General features: G+C 45.2%; 1 protein-coding gene across 1 annotated transcript in view; it reads left to right on the forward strand.

The window, feature by feature from the left end:
- The window catches only part of LOC146820844 (solute carrier family 22 member 2-like), a 384,966-nt gene that overhangs the window by 153,601 nt on the left and 213,905 nt on the right, over positions 1-17,460 (forward strand). Inside the window, exon 2 of the mRNA XM_085611653.1 lies at positions 14,717-14,820. Within this exon, the coding sequence (XP_085467779.1) occupies positions 14,717-14,820 (104 nt within the window). The remainder of the gene's footprint in view (positions 1-14,716; positions 14,821-17,460) is intronic.

Consider the following 17,460-nt stretch of genomic DNA (forward strand, 5'->3'; position numbering starts at 1 on the left):
GGGCAGTTTGTAAACAGCTAGGCAGAGGGGTGATAGTGAGATTGCAACAGAGCATCTCGTAAGCAGTGTTTCAAAACTAGACCGCGAGACGCAGCAGGACACACAGGAGACATTTGTTGTGAGGACAATAATACTGCCAGCATCACCCTGCAATGGAGGGGGTGAGGCTCCAACAGGGCTGCGGTTGCTGGAGAGAGAGAGAGATAGGGCCAGGGATATCAGCAGCTCATCGCTGTCCGCGCGACAGGCCAGGAGTGACACAGGAAGTTAAGCATGAGACGGGGAGATGTGCAGAGACGCGGAAGGAGGGGTGTGCGCAAGGGGGGAGCGGGGAGAGCGGGGAGAGGGGAGCTAGGAGGAGAGGGGTGACAGAACGCAAAGAGCAGGAGCGTGGGGGCAGTGCGCAATGGTGAGATTACCTTCACTATTGCCTGAGGCTTGAGCCGGGCTGCTAGCTTTTAAAAACGCTCTGATTCAGATTTTAACTTGTTACTGTGATTATCCTTTGTGTCCTACCCCCCCCTGCAAGCAGTCACGGAATTTCGCGCTGCTCGATCTATTTACCGCTCAGGCGATTTAAAATACTGAGCTTACTCTCTGGAGGGAGCGCTGCACTTTCGCTCACCTGCCTCCTTCCCTGGGTGTACCCCTGGGTGTACAGCCGATTCAGGGCTGACTCAGGAGGGCCACGCTCGAGCAGACGGCGGCGGCCATTTTGGATAGGGACAGTATAAAAACAGACGTCCATTGCTTCGCGCAGCGAACGCGCACAGCGGGCGCGCCATAGTCGCGCCGGAGTCCAGCCAGAGTCCTGCCCGTCTGCGCTCGTCCGCGCTAGGCTGGGCTCTGGGCTCTGGCATACCCTTTATAGGTGAGTAAAGCCACTATATCCATCATGACTCTTACATACTCCTCCGAAGAGTTATTTGCGCTACGTGGTGCTCCCAATAATAACTGCTCCACCTACCCTTTCCCGCCTCACAAGTTCAGCTGTCCTCGCTGCAACTTTTCACAAAAAACCCCTACCACATGCAGATCCCTCCAACATCAAGGCAGACGAAAGAGACAGGTATGCTCTAGGACAACTTCCACTCGCCCCCTCTTAAGATTTTGGAGCATAAATTGCCGATCCTTACCACAACATAGATACAATATCCACGATTTTCTAGATCAAAATCAACCTGATGCTATATTCCTGACCGAGACGTGGCTCAGAGACTGCTCGGGCCCGGATGTGGCAGACGCCATTCCCTCTAACTACGCCATTCTTCGTCAGGATAGAGTTTCCGGTAGGGGCGGAGGAATTGCAATTATTTACAAAAATGTATACACTTGTAAATTGGTAGACACCACTCAAAAAGATTGTGAATCAGCCCTTTTTAAATTATCCATTACCCCCCAATTTACGCTGTCAGGGCTACTGGTATACCGTCCCCCTGGGACAGCGAGCCCTTGGATAACATCGTTACCGGACTTCCTTGCCCCAGTACTGCTTAAAGCGCCTAATTTCACAATCTTAGGGGACCTAAACATACATTTTGACGACCATGAGTGCCCTAATAGGAATCAGCTTCTCCCTATTCTGGAAGCTTTTAACCTTCAACTTCTAAACACAGGTCCCACTCATTGTGCCGGTCACTTACTGGACCCGATCCTATCTAACCTGTCCCTAGATTGTTCTCGTGAAGCCCTACAAATCACCTGGTCCGACCACTTAGCTGTCCCCTTCTCTTATGACATGGCTGATACAGTAATAAGACCTGAGGTGGAAACTACGCGGCCAGTTCGGAATTGGGGGAAGATTAACTTGCCAGAACTCAATAAACTACTGATCAAAACACTTCCATGTGTTGAACTACCAACTGCCGCTCTCAATTGCGCCACTGAACTCTGGCTAACCACTGCAGTCAATACAGCGCTTCCAATGACATCAAAGCCCGCATTTTCACACCACCCTCCTGCTCCATGGTATTCGGAACAACTTAAAAGCCTCCGCTCACATTGTAAGACCTTGGAGCGTAAATGGAGACAAGGCTATTCTCCTTCACGTAAAGCCACATATAAAGAAGCCTTAAAAAAATACCACTACAGTTGTAAAACTGCTAAAGCAGACTACACAAGGAAAACTGTGACTGATGCACAAAACTGCCCAAAGGTGCTATTCTCTGTTGTCAAAAAATTGACTGGTGCTAACTCGATCCCTCCTCCCCCGGCACTTGATGGCATTCAGTGTCAGTCCTTAGCGGATTACTTCATAGATAAAGTTGATCTTATCTATGAAAATTTCACTACACCTCCAGGTACTATGTACACTGCCCTTGACATAGTCCAAAAATTGGGAAACAATGACACTGATGCAGTAGTCACTACTTGGCAGCCCTTAGACGCCATTTCTTTCCTCTCCTGTTTAAATAGTGTGAGATCGGGCTCCCCACAGGACGCTCTCCCGGCCAAAATATTAAAACAATTAGACCCCCTCACTCATCCCCCCATCATTAAATTACTCAACGCTTCTCTGAGCGAGGCCCATGTCCCACAACCTTGGAAACACGCCATGGTTGTACCGTTATTAAAAAAACAGGGTGCAAATCCTTCAAATCCTGCTAACTTTCGCCCTATATCTTTGTTGCCAATTTTCTCAAAGATATTGGAGAGACATATAAATTCTCAGCTCTCCAAACTGGTTGAAAACACTGGATTTCTCCATCCTTCTCAGTCGGGCTTTCGGCCTAGGCACTCAACCGAGACAGCCCTCCTGGGGGTGACAGAGAGTCTTAGGCACGGTGTCGATCAGGGAAACACCATGGCGCTCATCCTGCTGGATTTGAGCGCAGCTTTCGACACCGTGTCACATTCCATCCTCATTGACTCTCTGAAATCTCTAGGTGTGGCAGGCCAGGCCTTGGCCTGGCTGGCGTCTTTCCTTAGTGACCGAAGCTTCCAAGTGTTTTCTTCTAAAGCTGCCTCCGCCATTTGTCCTTCCACCCGTGGCGTCCCCCAGGGCTCAATTCTTAGCCCTTTATTATTTAATATTTATGTTAAACCCTTGGCAACCATAGTCGAACAAGCTGGGCTAACCCTGTTTTCCTACGCAGATGACACCCAGATTGTCTTCTCCTTGTCAGGGAGGGACGTAAACAACATCTCCGCACTCAAGTCGGGCCTCACTCTTGTGGCCGACTGGATGCGGAGAAATTGTCTCAAGCTGAATGGGGAGAAGACCGAGGTGGTCATTCTGGGACAGAACAAACATCTTTGGGGTCCTCGCCATTGGCCCATCGAACTGGGAAATGCGCCTACACCATCTACGGCAGTTCGCAACCTGGGCGTCATTACTGACGACAGGCTAACTATGAGACAACAGGCTACTAAGGTCTCAGCCATCTGCTTTTCAATCTTGCGATGGCTTCACAAGATTTTGTGGATGCTCCCCCTCTCCTCTCGCAGAACTGTAGTCCAGGCACTTGTAACATCACGCCTGGACTATGGCAACATTCTCTATTTGGGCGCAGATAAAGCTACTATACATGTGCTGCAGGTGGTGCAAAATGCGGCCGCGCGCCTGCTAAAGAATGTCCCCAGACGCACCTCAGCCACTGCCGCTTTGCGTGACCTCCATTGGTTGAGCATCCCAGAACGCGTTAAATTCAAGGCACTCTGCTATATGTTCAAGGCTAAGCAGGGTAGCGCCCCAGTATATGTTCAGGGGCTGGTAAAACCCTATAGACCCCTGCGCTCATTAAGGTCATCGGACATTGGCAATTTCACAGTACCAAGATGGAAGCTGGCAAAAATGGGAGGCCGCTCCTTTTCCACTCTTGGTCCTAAATACTGGAACTCCCTCCCATTGGCATTAAAATCTGAGACCAACTTACTCCGCTTCCGTAAGGCTTTGAAGACCCTGCTCTTTACTAAGCGTGACCAATAGTCGGCAGAGGCCTTAAGTCAAGGTGACATTCTCTTTTCTTCTACAGTCTATCCCTGGCGCCGGGAAACCCATTGTGGGTAGCTGTGCGCGGTACAAGCTTAAATAAATAAATAAATAGAGGGTGGAACATGAAGATGGGAGACCGCGAGGAGAGGAGATGGAATGATATGTGTGCGAGAATATGAGGAAGAGGGAAGCAAGAGAATAAAAATAGAATGACGAGACAGCGCGTGGAAAAGGGCGAAATACACCAGAGCGAGAAAGAGAAACAAGCAGGAAGTGGGATAAGGGAGGGGGTAGGGCACGTCGCGCCCTCTAAGGGGAGAGAGGCACGCAGGCTGGCAAATGGTGTGCACTTTCGCGGCCGCTTTGATGTTCTCAGTGGCCGCCGGCTCACTGAGAACATCAAAGCGGCCGCGAAATGATCACGCAGGCTGCCAAATGGTGCGCGCGCGCGGCGCACATGCACTGTATTTGGAGGCCTGAAAGCACTAGTTTGCACTTCCAAATCCCCCCGTTTACTAAAGCTCTCGCAAGACAGCGCTAAAGCTCTGGCTCAGGCGAGACCTAAAAAGCTGTCTCTGGGCTGTAGGTACTAACAAAGGAAGGCCTTCCCAAGTAAAATTTGTATCACCACACCACGATTGTACCTGAAATATCTGTGTTAATTAGCGAGGTTTTATGTGCCCGTTTCCTAAGCAACCTAACTAGTATGGTAAAGAAGACTAGTTCATTACTGAAGGTCGTAGTTAATTTTATTTCAGTTATTAAAAACCATAAAATATTACACAGGTTCATTCCTGATTGCTCACTGTTCGGCCCTTTCATAACATGCGCCATACAATATTGCGACATGTCACGGCACAGCCAGCTAGCATGAGAAACGCTTAGACAAATGCATGTTCTTGAAAAAAACAGACCTCGACGGCGCCACCGCAGTCAACATACATGACTGCTCCGTGTGGGCACTTTTATACTTGGAAAGGCAGCTAGACGGAGCGCTGGTGTTAAACTGACTGCAAATGTTGCATCCATGTTAACAGCAGTGTTGATAAGTTGAGCACAAAGTTTGCTCATTCCTGTGTTTTCATGGGCAGGTGTCGCCAGGTTTTACCCAGCAGTGCGAGCCTGTCCGCAAGTGGTGATAACGCAGGCACAATGGGCTCAGTTACACCTGTGTCCATTAAAAGTTAGGCAATAATAATAATACCAATACTGCCTATGTTCTACTGCTGTGTAAATGGAACACACAACCAAAATCCTCCTGCCTCAAGGGCACCTGTAAAACCATCAACGACAGCCTCGTAAGCAGTACCAGAGCAGTGCCCTTCCTTCCTCCGGGCACCATATGCAAGTCACAAACGTTCACATTTAATTATATTTCAATATTTGCCCAATGGAGTCTATGACGTGACTTGACTTTGATGTCAGAGGGGTCCGCCGATCACCTCGACTTGCAGAATCGGAAGGAGCACACAGGAAGGTGCAGGGATTCCCTTTCACTAGGTGTGCACGAGTCTGAAAAGCCCCTTTTAATCCCCTAACTGCAAGAGGGCGCTAAAATGGCTAGAGGGTTTCAAAAGGTGAAAAAGGAGGGTCTTCTTGACCACCCCAGTAACATTCCCATACTGTGACAAACAGGCACTGAACTCAGCACTGCGTCTGCAACTCGTTATGTAGCAAAGCTGACAAAAGGCAGATTCCTGAAAAACCCGCAATATATCTAAGAATCACAGCAGGGCAATGACCCCAAAAGCTTGAAAATGAAAACAATGTATGTAGCACAACCACGCTCACCCAAGTCTTACAAATAATCCAGCAGCATGGGCAGTATGCCACGGCCCTTGATGCAAGGAAGGAACAAGGCAACATGATTGCTGTTTAAAAAAAAAAAAAAAAAAAGGTCCCACAGGCCTCTGGGTCGGCACCACTGCACCTGCTGCAGTAACGGAAGCTGTGCCCCAGAACCGGGCCGGGGCCTACCGCGATTAAAGTAGGAGAACAAAGGCATTACATTCGTTCTCCTACTTTAATCGCAGCATGGCTACCCGCCCCATGCAGTTGCACTAACTTTTTATACATCGGGTTAGTGGCGACCTTAATATATGACTCACCAACAATTTAATGAATTTCCATAAATTCCCCTATTCCAATATGGCGCCCGCACTAAAAAACGATTACCCGTCTTTTAATGTAAGTGTTTTTTCGCTCGATACAATGTAAGGAACACTTCACCTCTCTTTCTCACCACTTTTTGGGACATTCCATGATTTAAAATATCGGGTCGGTGGTGACCTTTACAAACGAATCTCTTTTTTTTTCTCCATTGATAGCATTCCCCAAACGGCCCCACCAGAAAATTGTATAGGCACTGGAGAAGCTGCCCTGAATTAGTCAACACTGTTACTATATAAACTGTGATAATTGCTTTGCTCTTCATCTATAGTACTCCCTAAATGGCCCTACCAAAAATGTATAGATGTCTATCGACAGAATGGCCTATTGAATTCTGAAACTAAGATATATTGGGGTCTGACTTTGCACACCTCTGAACTTGTTTTATGCCATGTTGTATTGGATGACCACCATAATTACTTAATACCGCTACCAAATGAATTGTAATGATTGCCTTGCTCTTTGTGTACAGCACTCTTCTAATGGTTATTTCGGAGAATGTATAGATGCGAAAACGATAGACTTGTCTATTGAACTCTCGAATTAAGGCGGATGGGGGTCTATCTGCACTCCCCTCCCAAACTTTGTGCACTCCCCTCTCCTTCCTCTTTTCTATCTTTTGAAAATTTATTTATGTACTGATATAGGCAGCGTATATGTTGATTTTACTATCAATTTTATGCACCACATCTTTGGGGTCTTAACTTTTTATACATCGGGTTAGTGGCGACCTTAATATATGACTCACCAACAATTTAATGAATTTCCATAAATTCCCCTATTCCAATATGGCGCCCGCACTAAAAAACGATTACCCGTCTTTTAATGTAAGTGTTTTTTCGCTCGATACAATGTAAGGAACACTTCACCTCTCTTTCTCACCACTTTTTGGGACATTCCATGATTTAAAATATCGGGTCGGTGGTGACCTTTACAAACGAATCTCTTTTTTTCCTAATTTCCCTACTCCAACATGGCGCCCGCACCGACGAACTTTAGTCCGTCTTTGAATGTACGTGTGTGCTCGCGCACTCGGCACAGAGCTAGGAACACTTCCGGGACAGAATTGGTTCATAAACCAGACCTCGGGCGGGACTGCCTGATGCAGGACGATAGGATTCCTAGGACGACAACTTTCCAAAACCGAAGGTATTTGCAGTGGGTAGTGTGACGCATGGCGGGAGGTCTGCGTTGACGTACTATCAGCTGTTACACTCGCTAGCAGAAAATATTGTGGTCGAAACGTTTTAAATGGTTAGCGTATTAACAAGAGTGACAAAAGATGCATCACTCTTCTGTCCTTGTTTGAAAAATGGCTCAAACCTCTAATGTTAGTATTTTGAGATTGAGGCCAAATGTAGTGGATAGTATGGTGTGTGACGGGAGGTCCGCGTTGATGGTTAATAGTAGTTATACCCACAAGCGTAGACCCTCTGCCTTAAACAATGTTACTAGATAGTGTAGCACCAAGGTTGGCCAAAGATGTAATACCTATTTTCTCTATTTGTCAAACGGCTATAATTTTGCCAACATCAGTCTAACTTTGGACGAGTAAGCTAAATGACTGTGATATATAATTTTTTACATACTTTCCTTATACTTTAGGACCTTATCATGGTTCCTTAAGCAGAATACACGGGATATTTGAAGAATAGCAGAGCCTATGTAGCTTGCTGGTGACTGCGTAAGTGCTCTTTTATTAGATTTAATTATTTTTGCTATTCCGTAATGGATATTGAATATGAGGTGACTCATCTTTTAATTAAATTAGTTTTTTGTTGTATGCATCTAATGTGCATACTCTTTGTTTTCCATAGATGTATTTTAACTTGGCTCAAATGACAAGAGACATCTATTACTCCTGGATCTAAGAACCGGTGTTCTTAAACTCTAATGTGTACGTAAGTCATACTTATACGATGCGTTCACGTTTTATTAGGCCTGACAAATCTTCAAATGATTTTCTAGGAACTACTTTACAATTGTGTTCTCTATCTGTCTCATATGCAGTCTTTGCCAAACCGTACAACACCACGTCTGGTTTACGGGATCTCTATACTCAACAGGATTTTGGAGGCTTTAAACGGCCCCATTACAGCATAATATGCTTTACTACATACTTGAAGATAAATAAAGGTGAATGTCTGGCTGTCCGGCTATGGGTATAGGCAGTAGAATACCTAAGCTCTATAATTATTAATGCGTTCTTGACTGAATTATCTAATCTTGCAAGGACTGCTGCGCTCTCTTTCCTTTTCCAGCTACGACTCTTGCAATCCTAGGAGATAGTGAATATCTGGATTCATCGAGTTACTTTCTGGGGACCTCGGAGATATATAGGGGATCGGGCCCACTATAGCCATTGCCAACATTTATGCAACCATTATATCTGAAGGTGATATATTAACATACAAGAATTTGATCTATAATTCTCTTTTTCTTTCTTGGTCTCTAAACAATGGAGCCGTCTTTCTGTAACTTATTCAGGAAGTGAACATGGATTCATAGATTCTCTCTTTTTCACCGGTTTCCAAACTTTTTCTTGCGTAGCTATGAACACTTTTCCAGTCATTCTGACTGTGTCACTATTTGGTATGACTGTTTCTTCTAAATCTGGAGTTTGTTCTATGCTTCACACATTACTCGTTTTCTTTGCATGTCTTCTTTATTCACTTTTTGGTTCACATATTGAGGGTGACATTGCATATAGGACTTGTTTTTAATCAGTCTTCTTGTCAATGACGTTTAGTGCTCTTTACAGTATTTGAATTTTTAAAAATTCGTCCATAAAGGACTGTTACAGCAGCTTGGGCATTAATTTCAGGACACTTCAATGTTTGCATTACCATTACCTTACAGCCTTGAGGAAGTCACGGTGGTGACGAAACGCGCGTTGGCTGTTTCAGAGAGAATACTCTACGTGTCAAAACTTAGCATTTACAAGAACTGCAAGATTTGGGACATACATATTAACAAGGGAGACATTCTTCTCTGTCCGATGTTTTGTCCGATATATGATGCAATATGCTAGATGAAGTGCTCTGTGTTTAAAAATCATTAAACTAAACTCACAGCATATATTTGTTTGTTTCCTGATATTCCTCATGTGAATTGGTTCTTCTCTCTATGACTTGGTACATACAACGTATGTGATTAATTTCTAACGAATGTGTATAGTTTATATATTAGTTGAAGAGTGCCGGGGTCTTCCCTTTTGGAACGAACGGGCTGCTAATAGCTTTGGGGGAGGAGAAATCTTTAACAATATGGAGCCAATTCTCCAGTGCAAGTACATCCTCTTCCAGGCACCCGCTAAGGGGAATAGGGTGGAGACTGAGAGCCATTTGTAAAGCCTCTGGAGTGATCAAATGAAAAGGCCTGTAGCTACTCTCCCTGGGCAGAGTGTGTGATTGAGGGCTGCCATAGTCCCTGTCAATTTTAAATTTGAGCAGAAAATGGTCCGGCCAGACTAAAGGTAATGGGGTGTCCAGTTTAATCTGTTTAGAAGAGAAAACCTGGTCCAACATGTGGCCCTTTTCATGGGTCGGGAGGTGAACATATGGGGTCATGTTAAGAAAGTCTATGGCTTCAAACAGCCCTTTAGACTCCAGTTCCATCAGTTTGTTCATATGAATATTAAAGTCCCCGAGCAACAGGCAGTGACTATATTTCGCCGCAATCGGAGCAATGATGCGGCTGATTGATTCCAAGAACTTCCCGGCAGGGCCAGGAGGGCGGTAAACAACTACCCCCGCAATAGACTGTTGGGCAGAGATCATAATAGGAAAACCCAGGCTTTCAGCCCCCTCTATCTTCCCAATAGTTAGTGGAGAGCAATTGAGAGGGCTCTAGACAATGAGCGCAATGACCCCTCCCCTCCCCATAGGGCGGTCTTTCCTAATAATCTGGTAGCCCGGCGGGACCGTGATGGCGATCGTAGGATTGGTTAGCCAAGTTTCTGTTACAAACACTAGCCTTCTTACCAATGTTCACAAGCTCTTCCCTATCGAATTTCAGGTATCCCCTTATCTCTGAGGTCAGACAGGCAGCGTTTCCGGCTCCGGCCACCTCCGGGTCACTGACGGGCACAGACGGGCTTGCCTAAGGCGTCCCCCGGCGCACCCGCTGCGCGCTCGTGCAGCCTAGCACTTTATGTGTTCCAGAATTGCCAGCAACTAGACCGCGCCGCCTAGTAAAAATGGCAAAGTCGGTACTAAGGGCTGCAAGATTCAGAGTTCGATTCCCCCACCACACCCCACGGTTCCAGAGCAAACCAGATTCTGAGTACACCAGTTAAACAAATTTCATTGCAGTTCGTTTTAAAATCAATAAATTCATTACAATTCGTTTTAAAATCAACTAGAAAATGTTAAGAGGATTGTGCAAATTAGCAAAGCAGCGTTTCAACAGAGCAGCAAATTATTTAATTAATTATTTAATTATATAATTATTCTACCAATATATTTATATTATTATATATCTATTACATATCTATTCACTAAAAACAACCAAAGGTCACAGGGACGTTATAGTTACGTTAGGCTCAGATTTCACTCATATAAAACCATAGAAATTCAGCAGTTATAGTTACCTGAGCTAATTATAACTTGTGTCCCCACAATGCACTGCTTATGACCTCATGTATTCCATCACTCATGACACGGTCATTGACATCACTGTTGCCATCTCAAATGACATCACTGATGGAATCACCCATTGAGTGTGAGTGTTTAATAAAAGTTTCTGAGTGTTAAACATATATACTAAGATATTATAAAAGTAAAATTACTATACTCTGTGTTCTACTAATTAGTGAAATATTTTGACATATAGAATGTGAGTGGCTGTGTGACTGTGTATACATATGTTAGTAGGTGCTTGAGTTGCTCTATAGGTGTGTGAATTGTGGTATGGGTGTGTGAGTGGTGGTATGGGAGAGTGAGCGGCTGATGAGGTGAGTAAGTGACTGTGTGCGGCTCTGTGGGTGAGTGAGTGGGTGTATCAGTAGTGTATGGGTGAGTGAGTGGGTATGTGAGAGTCTGAATGGGCAAATGATGGGGTGTGTGAGTGACTGTATGGGTGAGTGTGTACTTGTGTCAGTGACTGTATACGTGAGTGAGTATATGTGCTAGTATCTGTATGAGTAAGTGAGTGGATGTGTGAGTAACTGCATGGGTGACTGAGTGGCTGTATGATTGTATAGGTGAATAAGTAGGTGTGTTAGTGCTTTATGGCTGATTGGCTCAATGTGTAAATAGCTGTATGGGTGGGTGGGCTAGTGTCTGTATGCCTGTATGACTGGATGTGTGAGTAGCTGTATTAGTGAGTGAGTGGGTGCATGAGTGGCTGTATGGGTGAGTTAGTGGTTATTTGAGTGGCTGTATGAGTGAGTGGGTGTGTGAGTACTTGTATGTGTCTGAAAATGGGTTTGTGAGTGGTTGTGTGGGAGTGTGAGTGGGTGTATGTGAGGTTTTCAAGGAGTGTGTGTAGGTGTGTAAGTTGTTCAGTAGATGATGTCATCAGTGATGTCCTCAGTGATGTCACTGACCATGGCATGAGTGATTTAATATCTGAGGTCATAAGTAGTGTATTGTGGGGGTGTAAGTTCTAGTTAGCTCAGGTAACTATAACTGCTGCATTTTTAAGCTTTAGATGGGTGATGTCTGAGCCTAACTTTAACGTCCCTGTAACCTTTGATTTTTTCAGTAAATTTCTAAGGTTTTAAAAAAATTCTATTTCCTAACTATAACAACCCTGAAATCCTTTGTTTTCTTCAGTTAATTTTTACAGTTTTTTTTATTTTAATCCCTAACTATAACGTCTCTTTAACCTTTGTTTTTTTATGTGAATTTCTAAGGTTTTTAAAAAAATGGATTTCCAAAATGTAACCACTAACCTTTGAGAATGAGTGTGTGAGTGCATGAGTGTCTCAGTAAGTCTGTTAGTAGGGGTGTGAGTCTCTGAGTGGGTGTGAGAGTGTCTGAGTGGGTCTGTGAGTGTGGGTGTGAGTGTCTGAGTGCTCTCTGTTTGCCCTGTTATGCTTGTTCTCTGTCATTTTCTGCTCACTGCTGACCTTTATTCTGCTTTTCAGCTCATTTCTCACCTTTTTTAATTTTATGTTGCCTCTTTCTGCTCATTGTTGACCTTTATTTTGCCTCTTTCTGCTCGTTTTTCACCTTTATCAGATCTTTATAAAATCTGGATCAGACCTTTTGCCTATTTGTGATTATTCCTCACATTTATTTTGCCTCTCTCTGCTCCTTTCTGATCTCTCTTTTGCCTCTTTCTGCTCATTGTGGACTTTTATTTTGCCTCTTTCTGCTAGTTTCTGACCTCGATTTGGCTCTTTCTGCTTGTTTCTGACCTTTATTTTGCCTCTTTCTGCTTGTTTCCGATCTCTATTTTGCCTCTTTCTGCTCATTGCTGACCTTTTTTCGGCCTCTTTTAGCTCATATCTGACTTTTGCTTAGCCTCTTTCTGCTCGTTCCTCACCTTTTTTCGACTCTTTCTGCTTCTTGCTGCCCTTCATTTTGCCTCTTTCTGCTAGTTTCTAACGTTTATTTTGCTTCTTTCTTTCTTTTCTGACCTTTATTCTGGCTCTTTCTGCTTGTTTCTCACATTTATTCTGCCTCTTGCTGCTTGTTTCTGACGACTATTTTGGCTCTTTCTTCTCGTTTCTCACCTTTATTCTGCGTCTTTCTGTTTGTTTCTTACCTTAATTTTGCCGTTTTCTATTAGTTGCTGACCTTTGTTCTGCTTCTTTCTGCTCATTTCTTAACTTTATTCTGCTTCTTTCTGATTTTTATTCTGCCTCTATCAGCTCAGTTCTCACATTTATCTTCCCTCTTGCTGCTTGTTTCTGACCTTTATTCTGCCTGTTTCTGCTCGTTTCTCACCTTTATTTTGTGTCTTGCAGCTCTTTCCCCTCCGGACTGCAGGGGAGCCTCAAGGCCTCTGCCGTCCCTGCCGGCTCGGTGCCTCATGCAGGAGCTGACATTGCTGCTGCATGGAGGGAGCTGCTTAAAAGCAGCCCCCTTCACGCAGGAGGAATCCTTTAGTGTGTCTCCCTGCCCACTTGACAGCAGGCAGGTAAACTGATGAAACCTCAACTTCCAGCAAGTGAGAGCATTTTGTCAGCTCTTGCTTGCTGGAAGCAGATTGTCTGCTCTGACTTGATGAAGGTCATGCTAACAGCTGGTAGGTCTTTTTTAAACTCCCATGTCCCAAGAAGTGATAATTGTTAGTTGGATTAAGTGTTTTTCTTTTTTCGTCTGGATTCAAACAAGGATACCCTAGCCTGTATATGGGCAATAAGAGAAAGCATCCAAGAATATTGTTCTGGTTTCTTTCTGGGTATTGATGACCTCGGATGTGGGGTCTATGAGTGATCTTTTCCCTATTTGCTGGTCTTAGAGGCCCTGTGCAGCCTCCGGCTTTGCTGCCCATAGGCCATACAAAGCGAGCATTACATTTCACCTTATATTAATAATGTTACATTCACTTCCTTAAAGTCAAATTTTGCGGCTCCTTCAAGGCCCAACATCACACGTCACTTTCTATGATGGGAAGAGGTGTGGCACAGCAGCCAGCGCAGCTGACTCCAGAGCGCGGGGCTCATGATTCAATCCCGAGCACCGGAGGCAGATCAGCTCAGCATCATGTGACTCTGGGCAATAGCTCAATCTCCTCGACGGCCCCCAGTGCCTTGAGACCCTTACGGGTGATTAGTTCGCGCTTTACAAATATCGGGTTATTATTATTATTATTATTATGATATTACCATGCCTATAGGTCATGTGATGCCACACAGGGTCAAAGGGCATGTAATGTCCCTTCCACGACCCCAGGCCTTTTGGTGAATTGAAATCCATGGGTGGTGGTGACAAACTGCATACTTTAATGTGAGAAGGGTCAGGCAGAAAAATGATACAGTGCTCAGGGTCTTATTTACAGTTTGTTGGATGTCAGACATCTACCAAAATGTGATGGATGTCCAGGCCTCCCTCTTTGGAGCATATAGGGCCTCTTTGCACGTTAAATATGGCAAACGTGACATCCACTTCTTTTTTGGTGGATATCCACATCCACCAAGCTTTAAACAAAGCCCTGAGTAAGGAGTAAAGAGAGAGCCTGACACTCTCACCTTCATTAGGATGTTGGTGGAAACTACACAACTGCTTCTGAGCTTTTATTGCACACTCACCAAATCATCATCTGTTTTATCAGTAGTTGGAATAGTAACACAACATGGTATGTGGTAGTACCATTTCATCTCAAGGTAGTTTCAGAGATGTCTTCAACAGCTCTGTGCTGTCAGACGTCTAATGTGATAATGCGTTTCTGCTGGCTGTTCCTTGAATTACTGGGCACAGGTCTAAATACAGCAGTGTGGGCTACCAGTAATTATATTACTAGATCAACTATTTCTGCCTGTATTTACTTGGCTGGTTCTATTTCTGGGCGTAGGTAGGCTACCTGTGTCATGTAATTTCTTACAGTAGTTTTGGAAAAAACATAATTTGATATTTAATCAAAAGACAATTGCTTCCCCAGTGTTCCAATGTGCATGGCGTGCACGCCTTATATTGTTGTAATTGTTGTCTGCTTCCACAGTTTGACCTTGTGTGTGGCGACGCCTGGAAATTGGACCTCCTACAGTCATGTGTGAATCTTGGATTTTTTATTGGCTCTTTAAGCATAGGATACATAGCAGACAGGTATGTATGACATTTACCATGTCTCTATCGATGTATGTTATTTCCATGTCTATGAGAAGAACAGTAACATTAAATGGAGTTCCAAGTCTGCTTCCCTTTCTCAAGAAAAAATAATTATGGGTTTATTTCTTCCATGTTACCTGCACTTTACTTGCAAAACCTAGAGTGTCTCCCTGTGTTAGTCTATAATGTTTTGTTTGTGGCTGCTTCAATGGCTTCAGTACTGGTAGATCCATTAAAGGAAATGTTGCCCTAGGCAGAATATAATGAATAAAAAGCAATGTCTAAGTCATTAGCAGATATTCTGCTTTTGGGGCAGACCTGGGCTGCTTTGTGTAGGCTGCAGTCCATCAGTGGTAGCACAGAGACACTAGCAAATGATGAAATGGTGGATGATATTGAGCCTCAAAGATACAACCAGGTGAATCTGGTGAACTTAACCACCTACACTTGCCGAAGGCGATCAACGGAGGGAATTTGGACGCGACAAGGACGTTTTTGAAACCTAAGGATGTGGTGCAGCAACTATGCAACAGGCTAGATCAGCCAGCCACAGTCCACAAGGCCAAACTGATCTATCAGGAGGCAAGATCCTAATACATCGCTGGAAGAGAAGTTGGAACCCAAAGCACCTTTCTGTCTTTAACACATAAATCCACATCTTCTGGGTCAAATGTCTACTCTGCAAAAAACAAAAGAAGGCATGGTTTGCACACTAAGCCTCTTCTCAAGGGCACCTCAGATGCATGGAGCGCTTCTTGTGGTAGAAGAGTGTCCTAAAGCTTTAAACCCATTGACTTGACAGTGCTAAACTCTGGCACACTTTTGTGCCACCGGAATGCCACGTTTCTGACCTTCCGGTGGTGCAATGTGCAGCGGCACATTTACAAGGCCATGTAAATCCACTTTATGTGGCTTTTCATGGCCTTGTAAAGATGTGCCCATTTCATGCTGAACACTGCTTGAAAGGGGGGTTCCATAGGTGTTGCTGTGGGTGGTCCCTTATAACAAAGTGGTACAAAAGGGGGTGGTGATGGACGGAGCATCAGAACCAATCAAACACTCACACCCAGTCAACAGATCTGGGTTTGATCCATCACCGTTCTTTAGCCCACTCTGTCACCCCAGTTCAGACACGGCCATATGCAAATCAGTCTGACCCTGTGCCTCATGGGAACAGACCAGCCCAAACTGCCAAGCCATGTCTTCCCTGGACCGGAAACAAGCTTCCTAGGACCGGTTTCTGGCATTTCAGCCGTCTTCAGCCAGGCTTGCTTGAATCCAGTGGCAAAGTGAGCAAGGGACTCACGTCTGAGCATACCCTGCCAACTTATGGCGAACTAAGTGGTACAAAAGGGGGTGGTGATGGACGGAGCATCAGAACCAATCAAACACTCACACCCAGTCAACAGATCTAGGTTTAATCCATCACCGTTCTTTAGCCCACTCTGTCACCCCAGTTCAGACATGGCCATATGCAAATCAGTCTGACCCTGTGCCTCATGGGAACAGACCAGCCCGAACTGCCAAGCCATGTCTTCCCTGGACCGGAAACAAGCTTCCTAGGACCGGTTTCTGGCATTTCAGCCGTCTTCAGCCAGGCTTGCTTGAATCCAGTGGCAAAGTGAGCAAGGAACTCACGTCTGAGCATACCCTGCCAACTTATGGTGAACAAAGTGGTACAAAACCGGAAACAAGCTTCCTAGGACCAGTTTCTGGCATTTCAACCGTCTTCAGCCAGGCTTGCTTGAATCCAGTGGCAAAGTGAGCCATAAGTTGGCAGGGTATGTTCAGACGTGAGTCCCTGGCTCACTTTGCCACTGGATTCAAGCAAGCCTGCCTGAAGATGGCTGAAATGCCAGAAACCGGTCCTAGGAAGCTTGTTTCCGGTCCAGGGAAGACATGGCTTGGCAGTTCGGGCTGGACTGTTCCCATGAGGCACAGGGTCAGACTGATTTGCATATGGCCATGTCTGAACTGGGGTTGCAAAGTGGGCTAAAGAACGGTGATGGATTAAACCCAGATCAGTTGACTGGGGGTGAGTGCTTGCAATGTTCAACACTCCGTCCATCATTTCGTTTGGTTTTTGCTTTGTTCGCCAATAGTTGGCAGGGTATGCTCAGACGTGAGTCCCTTGCTCACTTTGCCACTGGATTCAAGCAAGCCGGGCTGAAGATGGCTGAAATGCCAGACCCCGGTCCTAGGAAGCTTGTTTCCGGTCCAGGGAAGACATGGCTTGGCAGTTCGGGCTGGACTGTTCCCATGAGGCACAGGGTCAGACTGATTTGCATATGGCCATGTCTGAACTGGGGTGGCAGAGTGGGCTAAACAACGGTGATGGATTAAACCCAGATCAGTTGACTGGGGGTGAGTGCTTGCAATGTTCAACACTCCGTCCATCATTTCCTTTGGTTTTTGCTTTGTTCGCCAATAGTTGGCAGGGTATGCTCAGACGTGAGTCCCTTGCTCACTTTGCCACTGGATTCAAGCAAGCCGGGCTGAAGACGGCTGAAATGCCAGGTCCTAGGAAGCTTGCGGCTGGACTGTTCCCATGAGGCACAGGGTCAGACTGATTTGCATATGGCCATGTCTGAACTGGGGTGGCAGAGTGGGCTAAAGAACAGTGATGGATTAAACTCA

The sequence above is a fragment of the Triturus cristatus genome, chromosome 6, assembly GCF_964204655.1.
Source record: "Triturus cristatus chromosome 6, aTriCri1.1, whole genome shotgun sequence".
Classification (NCBI taxonomy): domain Eukaryota; kingdom Metazoa; phylum Chordata; class Amphibia; order Caudata; family Salamandridae; genus Triturus; species Triturus cristatus.